This window comes from Halichoerus grypus, chromosome 1 (genome assembly GCF_964656455.1).
Source record: "Halichoerus grypus chromosome 1, mHalGry1.hap1.1, whole genome shotgun sequence".
In the NCBI taxonomy this organism is placed as follows: Eukaryota; Metazoa; Chordata; class Mammalia; order Carnivora; family Phocidae; genus Halichoerus; species Halichoerus grypus.
The window spans coordinates 212,865,931-212,887,742 of record NC_135712.1 but is presented as its reverse complement, the minus strand read 5'-3'; the positions used below and the strand labels follow the sequence as shown (position 1 = coordinate 212,887,742).

Here is a 21,812-nt window from a genome sequence, read left to right as displayed (position 1 = left end):
CATCTCCTTGCCTCTTCCCGGCTGTCTTAGAAGGTTTTATTGCAGTAATGGTCACAGCTCAGAGGGAGTGGGAGGGGAAGCAGGAACCCCAGGAGCAGTCGGTGGCTCTCTGGAACGCAGCCAAGCGCCTCCGTGTGTTGAGATGGTGGGGGCGGGGGCAGGGAGGCCCAGCTTAGTTGGGGACCCTGGCTAAGGCGCTGCTCACCTTGGTGTCCCAGGCTGAGCCTGTGCCCACGGGCATGCGGGGGGAGGCCATCCCCGCTCCCTTGAAGTCACTGGGACGTCCTGGAGCCCTTTGCTAAGAGAGGGTGGGAGCAGACTCAGGAGCCAGCAGGAGGCCCCAGGGGGGAAGCCAGGCCTCCCTGTGCAGGGGTTGGCTATGGGACCACCCTTCCCTCACCTCTGAGGTGGTTGCAGTGGGACCCCAGCTCTGCTCTCTGGCAGGGGGCTCCTGCTCTGACAGGGAGGGATGGGGACGATCGTTGGGGACGAACACAGTAGGGGCTGTGTAACAAATGACCACAAACCCAGGGGTTTAACACAACACACATATGTTCTCTGACATTTCTGGAGATCAGGAGTCTGACTCAGGTCGCATCAGGCTAAACGCAGGCATGAGCAGGTTCCTTCCAGAGGCCCCAAGGGAGACCCAGCTCCGGCCTTTCCCTGGCCCTCGGCCCCCCCTCCATCCTCACCGCCAGCAGCGCAGGTCTGCCCATCTCTGGGACTCCCACCCTCTGCCTCCCCCTCGTGAGGGCCTCGTGAGGATGCCGGGTCCCCCCGGGAACCCAGGGTCAACCCTACCTTGGGGGCCTTGACTTAATCCCGTCTGCAGAGTCCCTTTACTGTGTGAGGTGACATCCTTACAAGGTCTGGTGATGAAGATGTGAACATCTTTGGGGCCGCCGTCCTGCGGCCACCGGCCCTCTGACCTTCGCATTGTGCTGCTTTGTTACCTCGTGTGTTTGCTGGGATCCTGTTAGAATTCCACAGGCTTCTTGTTTTCAAGCCACTTGTCTGTGGCTTTGCAGCAGCTCTTCATCATTGCAGCCTCTAGCTGGCAGGTATTAGCTCTTAGGAAAAATTTGGAGAGAGATTGACGGGGTTGGTGAGGCCAAAGGCCTGAATCTCACACCCCGTGCGGTCCTGAGCAGGTGGGTGGAGGCATGTTCTGGTAGGCGGTGTCACCCCAGTGCTGCCCAGGAGGTCCCAGTGACAGCTCGGTTACCCCGTCCCCTCCGTCTCCATGGCCAGGCCAGGCTGCAAGTCCGCGGAGGCCCCAGTCTAGGCCTGTGGAGAGGGGCTGCGCTCTGCCCCAACCCCACAGCTGTGAGCAAGGCATGGTGGTGCAGCCTGTGGGGTGAGATGCTTGTGTCCCTTTCCTGGGGGCTCTGCCCGCTGGCCCCCAGCAGTTGGCGTCCTCCTGATGGGCCGTGGCAGGCTGAGCGCAGCTGAGGACTTTCTGATCCACAGGCTGGGGCTGTGTGCACGAGTGTGTGCGTGTTTGCACGTGAGTCTGCAAGTCTGTGCAAATGTGTTTGTGAGCGTGTGTATGTACACACGGAAGTGTATACGTGTGCGTGTTCGTGTATGTCTGTGCACATGTGTTTGTATGTGAAGGTGCGTGATTACGTGTGCGTGTGTGTAAATGTAAGTGCAGTCACGTGTTTGTGCCGTATAAGTGTGTGCGTGTGCTGAGGCCCCAGCTCACTGGTCTGGACGGTTCCTCTTGCTGGGGGCCCCGGGGCTGGGGGTGGAGGGGAGGGGGTTTCTGGGCCCTCCCAGCACCCTGTCCCAGACATGGCCCCGCGCCGCTCCCTGAGCACCGCTAGAGGGCGCCCCCACCCTTCGGCCCTAGCTGCTGCTCCCAGCGCCCGCGGTAATCTCCCAGCTTCTTCCACCCTTTTTATGGACTCCTGGACCCCACCAGTGATGGTCCCAGAGGCTCCCTGGGGGCGGCAGCAGGAGGAGAGTGAAGACTGCCGGGGTGGGCAGTGGGAATGCTCAGCTCCCCACCGACGCCCATGTTTTGGCCAGGGTCTACCAGCCAGAGGGATCGGAAAGGGAGAAAACCCACCTTTACCTGAAAACACAGAATAGAACAAAAGAAAGGAGCCACGGCTGAATCCTGGCACGTGCCAGCCAAAGGCAGGTTGAGCTTTGGCCATGGCCCTGCCTGAGGATGCGGTGGCCTCGGGCGACTGGGGCCAAAATGTGAGCTTGTGGCTGGCAGGGAGGGTCACAGGGCGGGTGACTTGGGAAGTGGCCTGGGGAGCCCAGGGAGGCAGCTGGGCCAGGCCAGTCCTGAAAGGTTGGGGGGGGGGGGCGCTGGCTTCGAGGGAGGTGAGGGAGAGGGCACTGGGAATGTGAGGGGTAGCAGCCCCCGGCTGACAGGGCAGCTGACAGGCAGGACTGATGTCTGGCTCTGCATGCTCACCTCCTGCCTCCAGCAGCTTGGGGTTCTCCAGGCCGCAGCCCCAGCACCCGTCCCCTGCCGTCCACCCACCCCTCACTTCCACCCCTTCGCCACAACCCACTCCGGAGAGTCCTGGGGCAGCATTCGGCAAGGCCAGCATTGGGCACAACAGCGGTTCATCTGAGGGAAAGAATGTTCCAGAAGGCAGGTTGACCTTGGTCTTGGTTTCTGGTCCTGAAGGGGGATGGGATTGCACATGGGATTCCTCGTGCTGAGTGTGGCCAGTGGGAAGAGGCTTCTTAGTGCAGCTGTGTAGGATCCAGCTGTTGAGGCTTCCCACCCCCGCCTCTGCCAAGCTCCCTGCTCCCCCAGCCCCAGCAGCTCAGCTCAGGCACCATGCCCTCTCCCCAGACCTGGGTGGGGGCCCCAGATGTTGGCAGGGCACCCCATGCTCATATTAACTATGTGTGACATTGGCATATCTCCCCATCAGATTGTGGACCCTGGGGGGGGCAGGGCCCTCGGTCTCCCCCCACCCCGGGTCCCTAGCCCCCAGTAGGGGCCTGGTGCAGAGAGGGGGCTCTGTGCCTATCAGGGTCCGGGAGTGCCGGTGCCATGTCCATGGGAACTGATCCTCGGGGCTGAGACCCGTCTTGGGCGTCCCTGACCCCAGCCCAGGGGGTGGGTGCGGTGCCTTTTGTCCCTGGGCTGGTGGCTCAGGGGCCACTCAGTGGCGCCCTGGCTCCCTGCCCTTGCCCGGGGCCCTGGGGGCTGCTCCCCGGCAGATCGCGCTCACGCGCCTGTCTCCCTGATTGCGTCGTTTCTCCGGCGTCTGCGGCAGCTTAATTGCAACCATTTCCGATTATTTTGGTAGCTTTTTTTTTTTAAGTGTCGACATCCTCAGGTTTACAGCGTTTTATGAAGCCTTTCTGGGTCTGTTGCTACTTTGGTGGTGTGATTTGTGTGTCACAGCGGCGTGAACAGCCTGGTGTCGATAAAAGCGTGGAATTGCTTCAAAAGGCCGGCATTAGGTGGTGCTCTCAGGCAGCAGGGCTGAGAATATCTGAAGCGTTTGAGTGCTTCAAAATCCCTTTTGAGATGGGGATTTAAAATAGACCTGGAACTTGCAACTCACCCCCTCCCTGGCCTTCCCGGGGCCCAGTCGGTCAGCGAGGCCAGGAGGGCGGGCACGCGTGGGCCTGGGCGTGCGGGGAAGGCTGCGTGATTCTACCCTGATTCAAGTGGCTTGGCCTGCAGGACAGTGCCGGGAGGGGGTGGTGGGGCAGGCCCGGGGCTCGGCATCCGGGGAGTGGCACCCGCCGTCCCTGGCCCTCCTGGAGCCCCTGGTGGCCGTTCCCCGCACGCTGTAGGCCCTGAGGGTCCCAGGCCTTGTGAGCAACCAGTGGGGAAATGTAAGATTATGGGAATGGCACCCCCACCTGGCCCGGCTTCTTGCTCAGATCCAGCACCGCACACAGCGTTCCCAACAGCATCTCCTCCTGTTCTCTCTGCAGCTTCCTTGTGCCCATGGGGTGGGGGCAGGGAAGGGTGGGGGAGGGAGAGGAGGGGGAGGACAGGCCTCCCAGAAGCCTACTCCGGGCCCCTGGGTGGGGACAGCCAGCATTCCCTGCAGGGTGTTTGTCTGGGCCCTGACCCTGGCCTTCAGGCCCGTGACTCAGCAGCATTCCCTCAGAGTGGTGGGCACTGGTCCCAGAGTTGAGTCTCCAGCAGTTTTCTCGAGGCTTCCCCAGCCCCTCCCACCCTCCTGCTTCTATTCACCTGGGATGCGGTCTTTCACATCCTCCCAGTGCCCCACGGGCAGGGAGCACGTCCGCCGAGATCCGCACGTGTGCCACACGCATGCCTGCCTGCGCACACGTGTGCAGTGCACATGCATTCACTCGTGCAGGCTCCCTGCATGGGGGCTGGGGAGAGGGCCTCTCGGATCGTGCTCCCGCAAAGGGCATGGAACCCCTCCCCCGCCACGCACCGTCCTGGGCGTCCTGGGCTCCATGAAAGGATCCTTCTAAGTGGAGTTCGTGGAGGGGGGGTGGAGGTGAGGGGATGGTTCCAGAACTCCCCTTCTCTGACCTCTAAGAAGCCCAAGGGAGCAGGGCACCGGGGCGAGCTGAGAAATTTTCCTTTTGACGTAGCTGCACCTAGAGTTTTTCTTTGGCATTTTCTCTCAGGGGAGTTTCACAGGAGAGGGACTGGGCGGCCTTTCTTCTGTTGCTGGGAAGCTTGACTCCCGGCGGGCACAGCCGTCTCTGCCTGCACGTGATACTGCGGGGGCCTGTGTGCGTGTGCACGTGTGTGCATGCGTGCACGAGTGTGGGCATACGTGTGTGTTTGAGGACATGTGCTCCCTGCCGTGGGGCACAGGGAGGAAGAGCGTTGTGGGTGCACATGCTGCTCAGCTCCCATGTGCCCTGCTCTGGGCTGCAGCGTGGGAGAGAGGCTGGACTTGCTGGGCCCAGGTTTGGTGGCTCTGCTGCCCAGGGAGGCAGAGCAAGGCTCTTTTGGGGAAGGGGGCTGCTGGGCTACTCTCTTGCCCCTTGGCTGTGTGTCTGCTTGGCCCCTCAGCACCTCCCTGCCAGGCCCACCTGAGGCTGCATCAGCCCACCTCCCAGCTGCAGCTCCTTTGCGCATCCGTTAATCCCTTCCAGTGAGCCTCCAGGGATAGGCACCTGCCTGCCTGCCTGCCTGCCTGCCTGCCTGCCTGCCTGCCTCCCTCCTTGCCTCCCTGCCTCCCTCCCTCCCTCCCTCCCTCCTTCCTTCCCTGCCTCTCTCCCTCCCTCTCTCCCTCCCTCCCTCCCTCCTTCCTTCCCTGCCTCTCTCCCTCCCTGCCTCCCTGCCTCCTTCTTGGTGTCCAAAGCAGGCTCCCCAGGCTTGGCTGCAGGGGGCGTTGCTGGACCACAGTGCTGAGCCAGGCACCTTGAGGGCCTCTGCTTAGTCCCCAGGGAGCTTGGGACTGAGAAGTCCAGGTGGTGGATGGAACCAGGTGAAGCTGCCCTGGGCGGCAGCCCCGAAGGCCCGTGGTGGGGAGGGCCAGCACCCAAAGAGGCAGCACCTGGAGAAGGCTTGGAGACTTCATGGCTTCTGAGAGCTTGGCTCAGTGGGGACCAGGGGTCCCCATTCCCTGACTCAGGCACAGCCCCTCATCAGGCAACAGGAGTAACTCCTCCCAGCTGCCTGGCTCTGGCCCCCGAGAGGCCCCGTGGTGTCAGGGAGGGCTCGGCTCGGCGCCGATATGGATGGAGATTGGTAGGAGCCTGACAGCTTCACAGATTGGTTTTAATAACTCAGCTTCCCAACACTGTGTCCTGTCACCCGCACAAGATGCAGAAGGGAAATGGACACTCTCCCTCCTCCCCCCCTTCCCCCCCCCCGGGGCCAAACCCCCATTTGGGCATCTGGGGACAGAGCCCCGTGGCAGCTCAGTGTGACCGCCGTGCCTGGGGAGGCTGGATGGAAAAGACCCACCAGGATGCCGGAAGGAAGGCAGTCCATCTGTGCCTTGTTAGCATGCTGGGGAACCCGGCCAGGCTCCACTTGCCTCAGCCCCAGGTCCTGCGCTAAGGTGGCGGAAACAGCAACAGAAGGAGTGTTTCAGAGCAGGAAGCTCCCCCCGAGAGCAGACTCCCACTGAGGCAGGAGGTGTCAGAACCCCGAGATTAAAAGGGAATAGATAAGGTGGTGAGGTGGATCCCTTGGTGTGTGAGTCAGCGCGCCGGGCTGCGGAGTCCTGCTCTTGGGGCCCCGTGACCGCTCCCCCAAGGATGCTGAAATCTGTCTGCAGAGTGGCCCAGCCCTGCAGCCACAGCCAGAGTCCGCTCTCCCCAAACAGGCCACTGGGGGAGTTTCCTGGTGGGGCCCAGCCCCCTCCCCGCAGAAGGAGCCCCCTTCTGCAGGAAGATGGCCGCTGTCCCAGATGGCCGGGGGAGGCCCCGAGAGCGCTGAGCTAGACCCACTGAGGCCCAGCTTCCCAGCCTGTTGGTTCTGGGTCGGGACCTCTGCTGGCTGCCGCTGGGCCCGCTGTGGCGCTCAGCTTCCCCGTTTGATGCGCGGGCCGTGGGCCGGCAGGAAGAGCCTTCTTGGTCCCCCTTCCAGAGTCTCCTCTTTGGACAGTGATTGCAGCGGCTACGGTAGCAGAACTGATTGTCCTTTGTTCTGCTGTGCCTGATCTGTGTGCCCGCTGTCCCCTTCTGAGGCCTGTGTGTGTGGGGGGTGACCCGTGCAACTTCCATGGCTTCAGAGCCGGAAGTCCTGCATCCCGGAGCCTCTCTGAGCCGGGCAGACTTCGGATTCTGGTCACCCTAGAGTGTGCAGATGTGTGTGCGTGTGACCATGTACACTCGGGGCGTGCGTGCATGTGTGCATGCATCCAGGAGAGAAAGGAAAAGTGTCTCCTCCCGCAGGCAGCCTGTGAGTCTGTCCTCCGGGGTACCCCCACCGGACTGTGCCCAAAAGTCCTGGGACCTGGTGCTTCAGGAGGTCACTAAGAGCCACATTACCCACCTTACCCAAAGCGCTGGGAGGCCCCGGCTGGAGCGTTCGCTTCCAGTTGGGTTTTGTACCTTGCGCTCTGGAGCTTGGCATCATGACGTTGGCTCAGTATTAGGATATGTGGGTTCACGCCACGGCCAGGAGGGCCTGTGCACAGGGAGCTTGCAGGAATGATAGCCGTGTCACCCCCACCCAGGTCCCCTCCTGGGCTTCATAGAGCCCTCGGCCTGACTTCTTGATCGGAACCACAGGCGTTCTGCTTGTCGGGGTTGTGTAGTGCAAAAACCGAAAGCTGATGTTAGCATTGGAAAATTAACTCCTAATCCTGATGCCGGAGAGACTTTCGCGTTCTCAAACTAGGGCATCAGGTGTCATCAGACCGCGAGAATGGGATTGCGTCATTAGTTAGCATGGTGAGTACAACAGGCAGTTTTGGAGAACTTTGCACAGTGTGGTGCAGTGCAGTGCAGTGCGAATTCCAGACCATTCCATTTGTCTGATTCCCTTCTTCCGGCGTCACACGCCTGGAAGTCTAATCACCTAGCGCTGCTCCAGCAACACCTGACAGCGTGTTATGTGAGAGCACGTGACGTGTGCCACTTGGGGTGGACCAGAGAGCCCCGGAAACCTAGCACATTTTGGGGCGCCCCCCCAGGGGCTCCGCTCTGCAGGCGGCGGGATCTGTGCCCGTGGGCTGGCTCCTCGCCTCTTGCGGCATGCTGGCGGGGACAGACACAGTTGGTGTTTGTTCAGGGAATGCAAAGTGATTTTAACATCGCGCTAAGCGGAGGAAGGTCAGCCTTCTGCTAAGGAAAAATCTCACCATATGCTCTCCTCAAAAAGCCAGCGAGAGGGAGCGGGGGTTCCTCTGGTATTGCGGATGGCCTGACGCCTCACCACGAGCCTGGACGGCGGGCAGCACTGCGGCTGGTGGGGTCTGGGAATCGGGCTTGGGGTGTCAGAGCGCACCCCAGGCAAACGCTCCGCCGCGGGGCGCTCTCCTTGTGCCTCCCGTGGTTGTCACAGGCCCCTTTCCCCACTGTTTTGGCGGCATACTCTCTTTTTTGAAAGAAGACTTTGGTGTTTAGAACTGTTTTAGATTTATGGAAACACTGAGGAGCTAGTCCAAGCGCTCCCCCACCCCCACACTGATTCCCCACTGGGCTCTTCTGTCGGGCCAGGACCCTGCTGCAGTTAACGGACCCACGTCAATACATTCTCAGTAAGCAAAGCCCACAATTTATTCCGATTTTCTGTTTCCCCCAATGCCCCTTTTCCGTCCCAGGCTCCCATGTGACACAGAGTTGTCATGTCTCCTCGGGCTCCTCCGGGCTGGGACAGTTTCTCAGACTTCCCTGGTGTTTGATGCTCCTTGACAGTGGTGCGGAGGACGGGAAAGGGGTTTTGTAGGAAGCCCCTTCCTTGAATTTGGGGTTTTTCTCATGGTGAGACTGGGGGTTTGGGTTTGGGGAGGAGGACCCCTGAGTCAAGGGCTCTTCTCCTGATGCTATCTCGGCAGGGGGGGGTGCCATCACCATGGCTTGTGATTGTGGACGTTGGCCTTGGTCCCCTGGCTGAGGTGGGTGGTCAGGTGTCTCCCCTGCAAAGTAACTCTTCCCAGTTTCTATGCTGTTCTATTTGAAGTGTACTCTTAAAAAACAAAAAACCAAAAGAAACTTCCACTATTGATAAAGGGAAGAGAAAAGTGAACAGAGCAGCCTTCGCACCCAGTGCACACAGTGGACAGATGTGAGCGTCCTGGCACCCTTCTGTCAGAGAGTTTTGATGTGTTTCTTTTCTCCTAACCTTGAGCAGAGGTAGTTTTGGTTTTCTGTTGCTACATGACCAACCAGCGGGCATGTGGTCTGCATTTATTTGCTCTCGCTTCTGTAGGGCAGAACTGAGGCCTGGGCCAGCCAGCTCCTCAGTTGAGGCTCTCAGAGGCTGGAATCGAGGTGTCGGCGGGCCCCGGGGAAGGCCCACCTCCGGTCCCGTCTGGGTCGTTGGCAGAGTTCTGTTCCTTGCAGTGGTAGGAGTGAGGTCCCACGTCCTTGCTGGCTGCCAGCCCTGGGCTGCTGTCGGCATCTAGAGGTCACTCAAGGCTTGCCATGTGCCCCCCCTCCATCCTCAGGCCTACCTGGGATCCCCTCCCACTGGCACCGTGGACTTGAAGGGGGGCCCCCACCCCCCACTTTTGAGGGCTCACCTGCTTAGGTCAGGCCCACCCAGGGTAATCTCCCTATATCAGGGTCTCCTAATGTGGGACCTTAGTTATTACAGCAAAAACCCCTCACAGCAGCACAAGAAAATGTTCGAGTCACTATGAGCAGGGCCCAGGCGTCTTAGGGGCATCTGAGAACGGTGTCTGTCATAACACCTTTGTTGCGAACTATAGCTCAGTGCACAGAATGTGCAAAATATGTACATGCCCCAAAGATATGTATTTATGTACCATTTATTGGAGTCAACCCCTGCGTAATCCCGACAGTGTTGGGAAACGAACCTCCCCCCGCCCACCCCGTGCCCCTTCCTCCGCAGCCCCCTCCCCGCCCAGAGCTGACTACCGTCCTTCTACCTCTTCTCCTGACTCGATGGTACTCATGTGGCTGCTTCTGTGGGTCCTTTTCCTACGTGTGTCTGTGGCCCTGGGGATGTGGCTGAGTGGTGGCTGGATTCGAGCGCCATACAAACAGACTTATTTGTACCTTGCGTTTGTGCTGGGAGTTGGGGAGGAAGACGCACCCCGTTCCACGTGGCAGGAGCTGATTTATTTCTGTGGCTGTAGGGTTTTCCGCTGTACGACTCTGCCTCCATCTGTTCATCTGTTCACGGGTGATGGGCGTTTGGGCTGTTTCTGCGTTGGGCCAGCTGCATACGCCACTTTAGCATTTTTACCTGATGCTTGTGTACGCAGTCCGTTACTGCACGCGGGGACACATTGAGAAATCCTGACAGTAGGGGCCACAGGGGTGCCTGTTGCAGCCCCACGCCGCCCCCCCGCACAGGTGAGGCACAGGCTGGTTGGACACCTGCTCGGGGCTGTGGAGCTCGGGGCGGGGGGCGGGGGCCCTGCCGCTGCTCCACCCTGCCCCTCGAGTCAGGGGGGCGGCTGCTCAGCCTTGGGGTCAGGGTGTGTCCCAGGTGGCGGAGGTGGCCTGGACTGGAAGGTGTGGGAGGGAGAGGACTCTTCTCTTACAGAGTCCCCAGAACAGTCCCTGAGTCAAGCCCCTCTGAGCTGAAATCGAAGCTGGCAGGTTCCCGTGGGAGACGGAGACAGGGATTCAGGCACCGTTCTGTCATCTTAAGCGCGTGGCTTCAGCGGAGGTCACCCTGGGTGTCCAGGTGGGGCAAGAGGGGGACGTGTTCCAGAAACTTTGATGGGTAGACACAGGAGGCAGCGCCCCAGGCTTCCGCTCGCCTCTTACTGGCCGGTGCCTGATCACATGGCCGCACTTACAGCTGGGAGCCCGGCAAACACTGTCCAGCTACAGGTCGGAGGCGGGGGAAGGGAGAGGGGTGGGTGCCGAACAGAGGTGGTTTTGTGGGTCAGCTCCTGGCCCAGTGGAGTGCCCACTCTGGGCATGAGCCACGCCAGGACTGATGGCACCTGTCAGGATGGGAGCTCACGGTGTGGCCCCACACCCCCAGAGCAGGGCCAGGCTGGGTGGTGGCCGGGCACCCCCAGACGGGGTCAGGGAAGCCCAGAGGGCTGAGGCCTGGGGGAAGAGATGGAGTCGGGCAGCCTGTGGAGAGGGGCGTAGCGGGAGGGCAGGCAGCCAGGCCAGGGGCATGGGACTGTGGGACTGGCTGGTTGGTGGTGGATGAGTTCCTCCCCTCACCACATCCCAGCAAGAGGATGCATCAGCTGGGAAGGGAGGCCCGGGGCCAGCAGGTCAGGCTAGCGCCCCTCTGCTCCACTGGGCGTCATCATCCTCTGTCTCCCTGCCGCTCGCAGACACAGACGTCACTGGCCTGTCCCACCACCCCACTGGCTTGGTCTGGCAGGAGCAGATGGCCCGTTCACTTTGGAGTCCTTTGTTCAGAGTGGTAATGTGCACCAGCGTAGATTAAGAGATGCAGGGATTTGGCTGTGGGGCGCCCCGAGCTCCTTCTCCCAGGCTGGAGTGCCAGGCCAGTAGCTGGAGTCCTCTTTCCGCCCAGCCCTCTAAGAAACTGTTGGTTCTTCTGTTCGAAATGTCGTCGCTGAGCATGAATTCCCATCCTGAGACTCTCCCACCCGGCAGCGTTTGGATCAGGAGCTGACTGAGCCGCCGAGTCTGCGGCTGGTGGTGGGGACCCCTCCTCCCGCTGCCGAGCCGGGGCCAGCCTGGCCAGGGTCGCTCCCCCCACCGCCTGGTACTGTAGACGAGCCATCAGAGATTCGGGGTCTGCGTGCAGGGTCTGGTTTCCATGGCAAATTTCTCTCATGCTAGTGAGGTTGCTGTCGGCAGATTTCAGCTTCTCTGAAGGGAGATGCCTGCAAATCTGTGAGGAGAGAGAGAGAACGAGTCTTTGTCAACTTTGCTTAAAAACCTGGCTATGAATGGGCTCCCCCTTCATGTTGGCACAGTAGCAGGAGGTGGGGAGGCCTTGCGGCCTTCAGATGGAGCGGGGCGGGCATGGGCTGGGCCGGGTGGTACTCGCCTTGCGAGAACGAGACCTGTTAGCGGCCCTCCTTCAGTGGCCTCCCCCGGAGGCTCGGTCTGCCTGCTCTCTCCAGCCTGATGCTGAGCTGAGCCAACTCAGCCCAGGTGTGAGCTTAACCCTCCCCGAAGCGCCAGTGACCCCGAGTGCCCTGTGGCCTTGGCCTCCTGGACAGTAGGCTGAGACTCACCTGGTCTGACACGTGCAAGCTGGAGCCCCTGGGCATCTGTTGATAAAGATGGTGTAACCCGCGTACTCTCCAAAGCCAGCCCCGTGGTTAAGAGGGCAAGTCGGAGACTCCCAGGGGCCCTCACTGTTAGCGTGTGTGCACACGAGGGTCAGTAGGCCTTGCTGTCTGTGGGTGTGTGTGTGACAATGAACGCCAAGGTGTCCAGGACCTGGGAAATCACTTTAGTAGACCTGAGCCTCCCCCTACGTTGAAGATGTCCTCCTGGCTGCTCTCAGCCAGTGGAGAGAGCTGGACTCCCAGCCACCCTCCCAGGCCCCAACCAGCTTATTGCTGTGTCCTGGGCCCGTGCTGCTACGAGTTGGGGTAGCTGACCCTGGCCTATCCAATTCCTCTGGGCTGCAGACGAAAGGGAACTGCCATCTTGGGCTCCTGAGCCACCAGCCCCATCCCTTCCGAGCTCTCGTGCTCTCACGGACCCGTCCCTCTTCCTTCCCACTCACACAGCCTGCATGTTTCAACACAGGCACCTCCAGGGGCGTCCCCGCTCCAGCCCACGCTGCCGCCGCCCGAGGAGCTTGGGGGCCGGAGCAGGTGGCCCGTGGGCCATGGGTGTGGGCGCGGCGGGAGGCTGCCTCCGGCATGCTTTATGAGCAGAAATTCAGGCCAGTTCTACGAGGCGGAGACCGAGGTGCTCCGTGGTGGCCCCGTGTCTGGATGCTCTGTCCTCGGTGCCTGCCTTTGGAAGCCTCACCTCAGAAGCCCCCCCGCCCCCCCCCACCATTTCAAAAACATCAAAAACAAGCACGCATGTGACTTGGCATTTTCAGTCCCATCCTATAACAAAAATAATTCACAGGTCTAAAATAAACCGGGGCTTGGGATCAGATGCCTCCAGTTCGGCGTTTAATGGCAGGCTCGACACCACTGGCCTTGTAAAGTCTCTTTCTTAATTAACGTGGGCTGGCCACGTGTGAACCGGGCCCGGCACCTCCGCATCCGCAGTTCCCATGGGGCCGTGCTGGGCCAGCACCCCTTTGTCTCAGTCCAGTAGGCCCGTCCGTTTGGCATCCTCGCCACGGTCATCCCATCGGAGACTCCCTGTTTTCGCTGTTTATCTCCTGCGTGTGTTTCAATAGAAACGTCATTACTTGAAATCCTGGACGTTGCTTGTGCCAGCTACTGAATTCCATCGCCTCTTGTCCCGTAAAACGATCCATTAAAGATAAAACCGCCGTGGCTCAATAAGGCTCTTTTCTGGGAACAAGCCACCCTGGGCCTTGGCTGGTCCTGTCTCCCCAGCGAGTGTTTGTATTCGCTGCATCAAGGGACCCCAGCGCCGGGACAAATGAGGGAGGCTGCCTCTCCGCAGAATGAGGTTCCTTGGGAGTGAAGGTGGGATTCCTTGATAGAAATTGGGCAGCCGTCCATTTGCTGTCAGACAGTTCCGGCTGCCCACTCACAGGGGGCTCTGTGGTCCCGGCTGAGCTTCTTGCTGCACAGGAGTCCCCCTGGGCCGGAGGGACTTGGAAATGCACTCTGGTTTCTCTCCTGAGTGTCTGGGACGGGGTCCTGGTGTCTCTCCCCTTCCAGGTAGACTGGGCTGGTGACGGCTCTTCCTCCTCCCATCCCAGTGGGCACAGGGACCCCAGGCTCTCCATCTTTGCAGGTCTTTGCACCTCTTCGCTTGTGGTTTAAAGGCAAGTCTGTCTGCTGGATGCTTTTTCTAACGTTTTATTTCTCCAGACTGGGGTGTGGGGTGACCATCCGTCCCAGTTGACCCGTGCCACCCGGTGTGACCATTGTTAGTGCTTCTTTCACACTCCACCCATCGTGGTAAGGCCACCCTGCTCAAGCCCAGGATAGTGAGCGCTTGTGTCGTTAGGTCAGCCGGAGCTGGTGTCAGATCACGAGGTGGTCCCCTTACCTCGTTCACTGAAGGACTGGCTCATGGGGGAGGGGGCATTCTGATACGCGTTTGTGGCCCTCCTACTCTGGTCAGAGGCTCTGAGCGGTCACGTTACCCAGCAGCGCCAGCTTCGCTGAGATGCGCATCGGCGCTCCCAGGTCAGACTCTGTGATTCTGTCAGTGGTGGGCACACACCCAGGTTTATGTTTGACCTCCCTTGTGGGGACGAGCTCCTGCTTCTGGACCACAGACAAGGGCAGGGTCTACCCCAGTGGGTTTCATGGCCTGCTGTGAATGTCTTTCTGGTGCAGAGGACGTCAGGCTGTCCGCACGCCGATCGTTCTGCTTCCTTACTGGAATGCTTCATTCTGTTGTTTACCAGCTTGTTCTTAGCTTTCCCAGGTCGAACATTGTGTGTTTATAAAAGAGTTTGTCACTTTGGCAGCACATCTTTCTGCCCATGGGTCCTCCTGTCCCCGTGCTTTAATAAAAGAGTTTGTCTCTTCCCTTCTAATTGTTACTGTCTTTTTATTTTTTTTCTTGAGCCATGACAGCGGCTAGCATCTTCAGTATGGCGCTGATGAGTGCTGTCATAATGGGCGGCTTTCCTTGTTCCCAACTTTCCAGAATGCCTCTCCTGCCTCATCATGAACCGTGACCATGGGGAGGTCCCTCCTAGGCTAGTTGGCTAAGGACTTTTATACTGAATGGCTTGCTGTTTTACATAGAGTTCTGTTTGTTGGACTGTCTTTGCAACCCTGGGGATTACAAGACCCTCGGTGTCTGATTTTCTAAGATTTTACTTAGGACTTTGCAGCTATGTGAGACTGGCCTATCATTTTCCTGTGTGTCTTTGCTCTGTGTTGGTGACAGGGTTTCCCATTCATTCATTCAAAAATATGCCAGATTCATAGAAGGAGTTCAGTAGCATCTGATCTCCTTGTCTGTTTGGTAACCATGTGCATAAGTGGGCACAGCCCTTTAGTGTGATGGTTTTTTGGGGCTCTCAGTAAAACCACCAGGGCCTGGTGCCTTTTCCAGAGGGGTTATATGTAGGTTTCTGGTTCCCCTGACCGGGCTCATATTAACCTGGTGGATACCTTGGTTCAAGGCCTAGAAGACACTGAAGGGCCAGGTGCATCTCTGGCACTGAGCCCAGAAACTAGGGCAGGGACTGACTCATCGCTCCCATGTCCACAGGGCTGGGGCCTTGTTAATAGATTTATCGAGGCATAACTTACCTGCCATGCATGAAACGCTGGACACAGAAGTCACCTGATGTGCTTGGACATTTCAGTAGATCCAGTTGATATGGCTCGTCTCAGTGGTCACCAGATGAGGGGTGACCACTCGTGACTGTGTTTCTCTGGGCCTTCCTGCTCCACTAACCAGCTCAGAGATGGTGCCCTGGCAGCTGGGAGGTTTGTGGGGCAGCCCATTCCTTGAGTAGGTCGTTCTGCTTGGCCCGCCCAGACCACGGGGCCGTGTGCTGGAACTGTCCAGCCAACGTGTGGCTAGAGCGGGTGCCGGCTGTGTGGGCCGATACGGGGCTTTGTGTTTGAAGATTGCAGCAATAATGGCTTTTCTGCATGCCCAGCACATGGGAGCCCTGGGCTTGTGTGCGCGGCTGGCTCATGCCAGGTGGCCTCCAACTTGACACATGGTCTCAGCACTTCCAGTGGCCTCTGCCTTCTTGTTTCTGTTTCCGTAATTATAGCATGTTAAACGGCCAGGGGCCTGTCTGCCCAGGCCTTGTGCACACAGTGTGAAATTAACTTCCTCACCCTCCAACACGCGTCAGGCTGAGCTGACATTTTCAAAGCGCTCCTGGCTGGACCCCTGCTCTTGGCATGTGTTCCTCAACAGAGAGGAAGGCCAGGGAGATGAGCCTTCACATCATGGCACCTGATCGCCAGGAGCCTCGTACAAGTGGAAGCTGTCAGGCTTGGCGATTGTCACCGGCAGAGAGTCGCATGAGTCTTGGGGGGGGAAAAAGTGTCACGGTGTTGCACATCTTGACTCCGAGCAAGACAGTTCCATGCGGGGGCCCCAGGAGGGGCTGAGGGGCCTCACGAGAAGGGTGGTTGGGGATTTGAGAGCCTTGCCCCCAGCAAGTCTTGTTACCCTTGCAGCAGGCAGGAGAACGTACCGTAGAAATGCTGCTCTCCTGGCAAGGGGCCTGAGTCCACCTGTAACGGAGCCCGGAAGGCTGGGGCAGCCAGCACGTCTCAAAAAATGAGGGGTGGCCCGCCGGCACAGCCCCTGGGCTCCGTGGGGTGGGTGGGATTCCTTCCGCCGGAGTCTCACGTTGCTCATCCTTTGCCCCATGAGCGTGGGTTTTCTTGGTGGTCTGAGAGTCAGCAATCCCTCTGGCATCGCTGGTCCATGGCCCGGGAGAGGAGAGGCAGAGGCCGCCCCCCCAGCAGCCTTTCTGAGGTTCCATGTGGCTGTCCCCATGGCGGCCGTGTGGGGCAACAACACTCAGGATCCTGGGGCTGCTGGGGGTCAGCTGGGCGCACAGGTGCCATGCTGCAGGCACCCCAGTACCCTCGTCCAAGGCATCCTGCCACCCCACCCCAGGCCAGGCGGCCGCGGGCACTCACGCCTCTGGCTGGAAGGGGGCCTGCATGGCCCAAAGCCTTGCTGCTCATCATCATCGTAACTAATGGCTCCTGAGCAGGTCCCTGCTCTCCAAGATGGTCTGTGTTCTTCTTCATGACACACTCATTTAATTTTTAACTCACAAGGCATTTGCTTATTTATTTTCATTGTTCTTGATAATAATTCTAAGCCATTAGAGGGGAAAATTATATTCAAAAATGCTGTTTCACACTTTATTTGTTTGATGATTTAGAGCGATAGAAAATAGCACATTTGCTGGCTTTTATAGTCTGATAATTATTCACATCCATCAAGCCATTCCGGGGGAATAAACAAAACACCAAAAAAATGACACTATTAATAGCATCTTCCCCGGCGGACAGGAAGACTCTCCCCGGCCGGTGAGTCAGTAAAATGGCGGGGGCCTGTCCCTTGGCCCGCAAGCAGTGCAGGCCGCAGAGGACGCCTCTCCTTTTAATTACCCAGCCCTGTCCGGCCCCAAGAGCCGCCTGGCTGCCAGGCTGAGGCCTCCGCCCACCCAAGCACCCGCCACCTGTCTGGCGTCACAAGCCCTGGAGTATATTAGGCCCCCGAGTCTGTTGTGACCCAAGCAGGCAGAAGCCTCCTGACGTCTGGGGCCACGCAGTGTCCCCAAGACAGCTCTGCCACCAGCTTGGGCTCAGGCCTGGCCTCCGCAGGGCTGGCGAGACCTCTCGCCCCCTGGCCTCAGTGTTATAGCAGAAACACAGGGTGGCCGGATGGTGCACCTCTCTAGCGTCCAGGCTGCACTCGTAGACAGGTCAGACCCCCCTGTGTGTCGGGCTGCAGGGCTCGGATGTGATTGCTCATTGCTCTGGACCCGGCCTTGTGGGCAGGTTTGCGGGTTTCAGCTTTGGCTTCTTGGGGTGGCCGTGATTGGGGGGGTTGCATTCCCTCTGAGTACCTCAAAGTGTAAATGAAGGAGCAGGAAACACAGGGAAGGCTGGGGGACGCCCACCGTCCTGGAGTGGCCCATCTGGTCCCTCCCCAGACCTGGGTGTTGCTTCCTTCGGGAACTCGGTGTCTGGGTGCGGGTCTGGCAGCTCACCATCACGCCTGAAGCATGTTCCTTCTGGTTGGCCGGTCGTTTGGGCCGTGAAATGGCTGGACAGTAGTGGTCTTTCAATCACTGTGCCTCGCACGTCTTGTATTCTCACCTGGGGGGCCTGGGGCCTGGGGTCTCCCGTTGCCTCCCATGTACCTTATTCCTAATCTAAAACTGTTTTATTTTCTACCCGAGGCCCCTGATGTCTGCAGACAACTGCCTTTCCAAAAAGGGCGTCTGGCAAATGATGCCTGAATCTGGCTCTGTCGGCCTTCTGGGCAATTCCACGGCATTAAACCGGGAGTTATGGAGCCTATCTGGTCCTGCTCCAGCCTCTGCAGGGTCACCTGGAGTGGTTGCCAGGGATACCGTTCCGACAGTGCCGACTTCCAGGACTTTCTGGTTTAGTGTTGCCCAGAAGTACTTAGTGTAGAACGTTCAAAAGCAGAGAGAACATGCAGAAGGGGAAGGGCTGGTGAAATACAGAGATAAAGACCCCAAGCGGGACACTGTGTAGAAAGTTCCAGACTCCTGCCCGGCCCGCTTCAGGACCGGGACACATTGTGTGTCCCTCAGACTGCTGCAAGCAAGGAGTCCGAGCGATTCCCTCACAGGTGGCCATTCCTTCTGCAGCCTTCCCCAGGACAACCCCACCCCGCCTCTGCACTCCTCCATTTCTGGTTCTGCTCTCTGAAGCCTCCAGTCTGCTAGCCTTCTCACGGCTCACCAGGTTCCGGAGATTGTCCTGCCCACTTCCTTTATCCAGCTTCTCCAGATTCTTCCACCGTGACTTGGGTGCTGGGGCCTCAGACCCAAGCCCAAGCCTGGGGGAGGAGCATGTTGCCAGGTGCCGTCTCAGGGTGGGACGTGTTGCGCTGTTGGACCAAGGGGACGACATCAGGGCCGATGGGCAGCAGCTTGCGAGGGGAAGCCAGCCTTGCCGGAGGGGTTTCCTGACACTGGCTGAGAGAGGGATGGGGAGAGCCAGTGGAAGTTCTGAGAGGGCTCTGGGGTTGAGCGAGAGTGGCGAGAGGGGCCAGGGGTAGGCCTCCTGCTGGCCACCCGGAGTGGACTGGACCAGAGCACCTGGGGAGACTGTCTGAGGAAACCATGCAAGAACCCTTTGTCACCGGCCGACTGGGGCTGCATGTCCAGAGGGGTTTGCAGGCCAGCCAAGTGGATTGATTTTGGCCGTGAAGTTTGACCCTGTGATGGGGACGGAGGTCCTGGGGAGCGAGACAGATTGCTCCCATGTCGGTGACCAATAAAACCAACTCTGTTTTATGGCCCCGAGAGCTCGCTCGCTGATGGCCAGACAGCTGCTCCTGCCTCGGGGGTTGGTGAGCAGACATGCCCCACCCAGATGGCTGCGTGTCCCTCTTTCCTCCCCGAGCCAGGCCCGAGAGTCAGGGATGCCCCCTCCAGGTGGCGGGATGCAGGATGGGGCTGTGACCAGGGTGACGAGGCTCTGCTGTGGGGGCCTCTTGGGGCCTGGGGGGACTTTTCTCCAGGGGCAAGTGTCCGTCCCTGTTGGGAGGCTAGCTACTTGTGTAGCCAGCTCACCTGGGCCCCCATTGCGGGGGGCGTCCCAGGGCACCCAGAGGGCCGTGGTGTGGAGAGAGGGCTCCGTGGGAGCCTACAGCCCACAGGGTTCGCCGCCGTCGGAAGGAGCCGTACAGACGGCCCGAGCTCGCTCAGAGCTGTGTGTCGGAAGGACCCACGCCCCCGTTCTGCTTGCCTTCCGCTGAGATCTGAGGCTTGCCTCTTACCGAGGCCGCGCCGGGGGGGGGTGTGGGCTGGGGGGCACATCCCTGGCGTTGGGGCTTCTGGGCACCGAGGCTGTCGCTGGGTTGTTCCGAGTGGTGGGAGGGCAGCTTTCCCTTGGCCGTTGGAGCCAGAAGTCCCCGTGGCTGCCGGCTTCCCGTCCACCCGTGCTGTATAATCCCTCCAGGGGCCGCTCTTCCGAACGCTCGGCCCAGCGTCCTGCAGCCTGTACTTTCCGATAACAGAGGAGCCACCTTCCAACGTATTAAACTTTTAACATCCACCAGATTCAATTAATCTTATCTTTACAACTCCCAATTACAGGCGGTAATTAAGTGAAAGCAGCATTGTAGACTGGGGATATTGCATTAATCATCACAGCTTTGGAGCCATAAATTAGTTGCTCCCATCCTCCGGCATCTTCCCAGAAGGACCGGAATGTTTCATTTCCTTTTTTGGGGGGGACGTTAATCCCACAAAGGTGCTTTGGATTGGGATTAACTTTTATCATCCTTATGTAAGTGATAAAAGGCTGTTTAAAGAAGAGTCACCTCATCTTTGTCCAGACAGTGGAAAATTCTCCGCCGACAACAGAATTGAAGGTGCAGGGCCATCTCCTCCAGGACCCTGCGGGTGTGCCCAGAAATTAATTATTTTTATCCTGGTAGATTAGAGACCGCCTTATCTTTTGGCCCTGCCCCCTTTTATTTTATTAAAAAGCAATAATAGCCCTCTCGATTGGAATGGACTGAGCCAGCTGCAGAGCCTGGGCCGGCTTCCATGTCCTGGGCTATTTCTGTCCTGCCTCCCGCACTGTGAGGGAGGGTGGAGGGCTTGCTGCACCATGCGCCCCCATGTCTGACTCGTTCTAGAATGTGAGGTGTGCTGACACAGGGTCTTTCCCCTCGGCACTGTGGACGTGGGGTGGGTCATTGCGCGGCGTCCCTGGGTGCTGTGGGGGCTGAGCAGCATCCCCGGCTCCACCCCCTCCATGCCAGGAGCACCTTGTCCTGTGGTCGTGACAACTGCAGATGTCCCCAGACATGGCCCCGTGTCCCCTGGCGGCAGGGTCACCCCTGGGCGGGAAGCGCAGCCCTGGAGTTTCTCCCAGATGGGACTCAGGTCTGCTATAGTAGCTGTGTAGACAGTCTTTACTGTGCCCCGTCCTTCTTAGGACAGACAGACGGCCCGTGCTTATAGCTTGGTGGCGTTATGGACCCATATGCCAGTTCTGCCCGCCTGTGCCTGAACACGGAGGTTTTCATCCTGCCCAGTCCGGGGTGGTGTGTCAGCTGGGTGGGGCCCCTCGGCACCCCGTGCCCAGGCTGTCCCTGTTGGGAGAGAGTCCCCGCCGTCCCAGCACGCCGGCTTCTGCACACAGTGTTAGCGGATGTCACTCTGGCTTCATCTGTTTGCAAACTTTCACTTTCCATCTTTCTTATTTATGACGGAGCCTCAGGAATCTTTCAAATGTAAAATGTGTAAAAATAAAACTTAGGCAGTGGTGACAAATGGAGTGTTTCTCATTGCTGAGGCTTCTTCCCGGGTGGCTCCCGGGGCTAGGGGAGTGGGAGGCAAGGAGACTGCCAAGGGGGGCGGGGGGGGCTCCCCGGTCTCCTCTCCGCCCCCCCTCTGGCCCCTCCCCTGCAGCTCCAATCCAGTGCTCGCTTTTTTAGGTTTTGCTTTTTAAGCCTCATGGAGTAAACGTTAAGTGCCACTGAGTGGGGAGCATGTCCAGCCTGGCATCCGGGAAGGCCATCACAGCCTGTGGGGGCCCCAGACCGTGGCCTTCCAGGTGGGTCCCTGCCCTGACAGCCTCCCCGCTGTCCTTCACCCTTCTCACAACGCCCACGGTGGCTGCAGCTCAGCTCTGCTCTGAGGCCGTGGCCGCAGCCCCGGGGCCCCTCAGATGCGTGGTGGCCACACGACGTTGCGTCTGACGTGCCTCCCTTCTCTCGTAGGTACGCCATCCCGCCTGAGCACGGCAAGCGCCTGGAGCGGCTGGCCATCGGTAGGTGTCCACGCCCCCGGGCTGGGGGCTGGGGGCTGGGTCACGGGCGGGCAGGCGTGGGGGTCCTGGGTCTCCCTGTTTGTGCGAGTTTCCATCTCTGGGTGTGGTGGCGTGCCCGAAGATGTCACCGTCTGATTTTGCCATTTCCTTTCCCACTCGTGATCAGATCGCTGTGCCCCCCCCCCCCCCCCCCGGGGTTTGTCACATCGTGAATGATGCACAGGATGCCATTGCTTTCAACTCTCTTTTTCCCGGGTTGTTAGCACGGAGCTGCCAGACGTGACTGCAGGCTCCCGCGGGCCGGGGAGGGCAGCCGCGTTCTTTTATCTTCCTCCCGGCGCCTGGCACTGCATCATGCCCTCCTCTAGGTCTTACAGTCTGCGCTTAGTCTGGAAAACGAGCAGTCCAGTGCTTGTGCCCCGCAGCTGCATGGTGACCGCAGGCTGTCTGCTTGTGTGTGCGCGGGCTGCCTCCCTGGGCTCCCTCTGCAGACATCCCCTCCAGCAGCCCCTCAGGGGTCTCTTGGGCTGAGGGGATTTGTCAGGGAGGGTCCCAGGCTGTGTCTGGAGAGGAGGCACTGACCACTTGGGGTAAAGGCAGACCCTCAGGACGTAGGATCCTTGGAGACAAGCCAGACCCCCAACTGGGTGACGCTGAGGCCCCCGACCACCCCGACAGAGGGGCTGGTGG

At 59.4% G+C, this 21,812-nt stretch overlaps 1 protein-coding gene across 11 annotated transcripts in view; it reads left to right on the top strand.

Annotated features, from left to right (window-relative positions):
* Window positions 1–21,812, top strand: part of KDM4B (lysine demethylase 4B) — a 134,417-nt gene that overhangs the window by 57,098 nt on the left and 55,507 nt on the right. For all 11 annotated transcript variants that reach the window (XM_078057161.1, XM_078057173.1, XM_078057177.1 and 8 more), the window contains one exon: window positions 21,073–21,122. In XM_078057161.1, coding sequence (XP_077913287.1) covers window positions 21,073–21,122 — 50 coding nt within the window. The remainder of the gene's footprint in view (window positions 1–21,072; window positions 21,123–21,812) is intronic.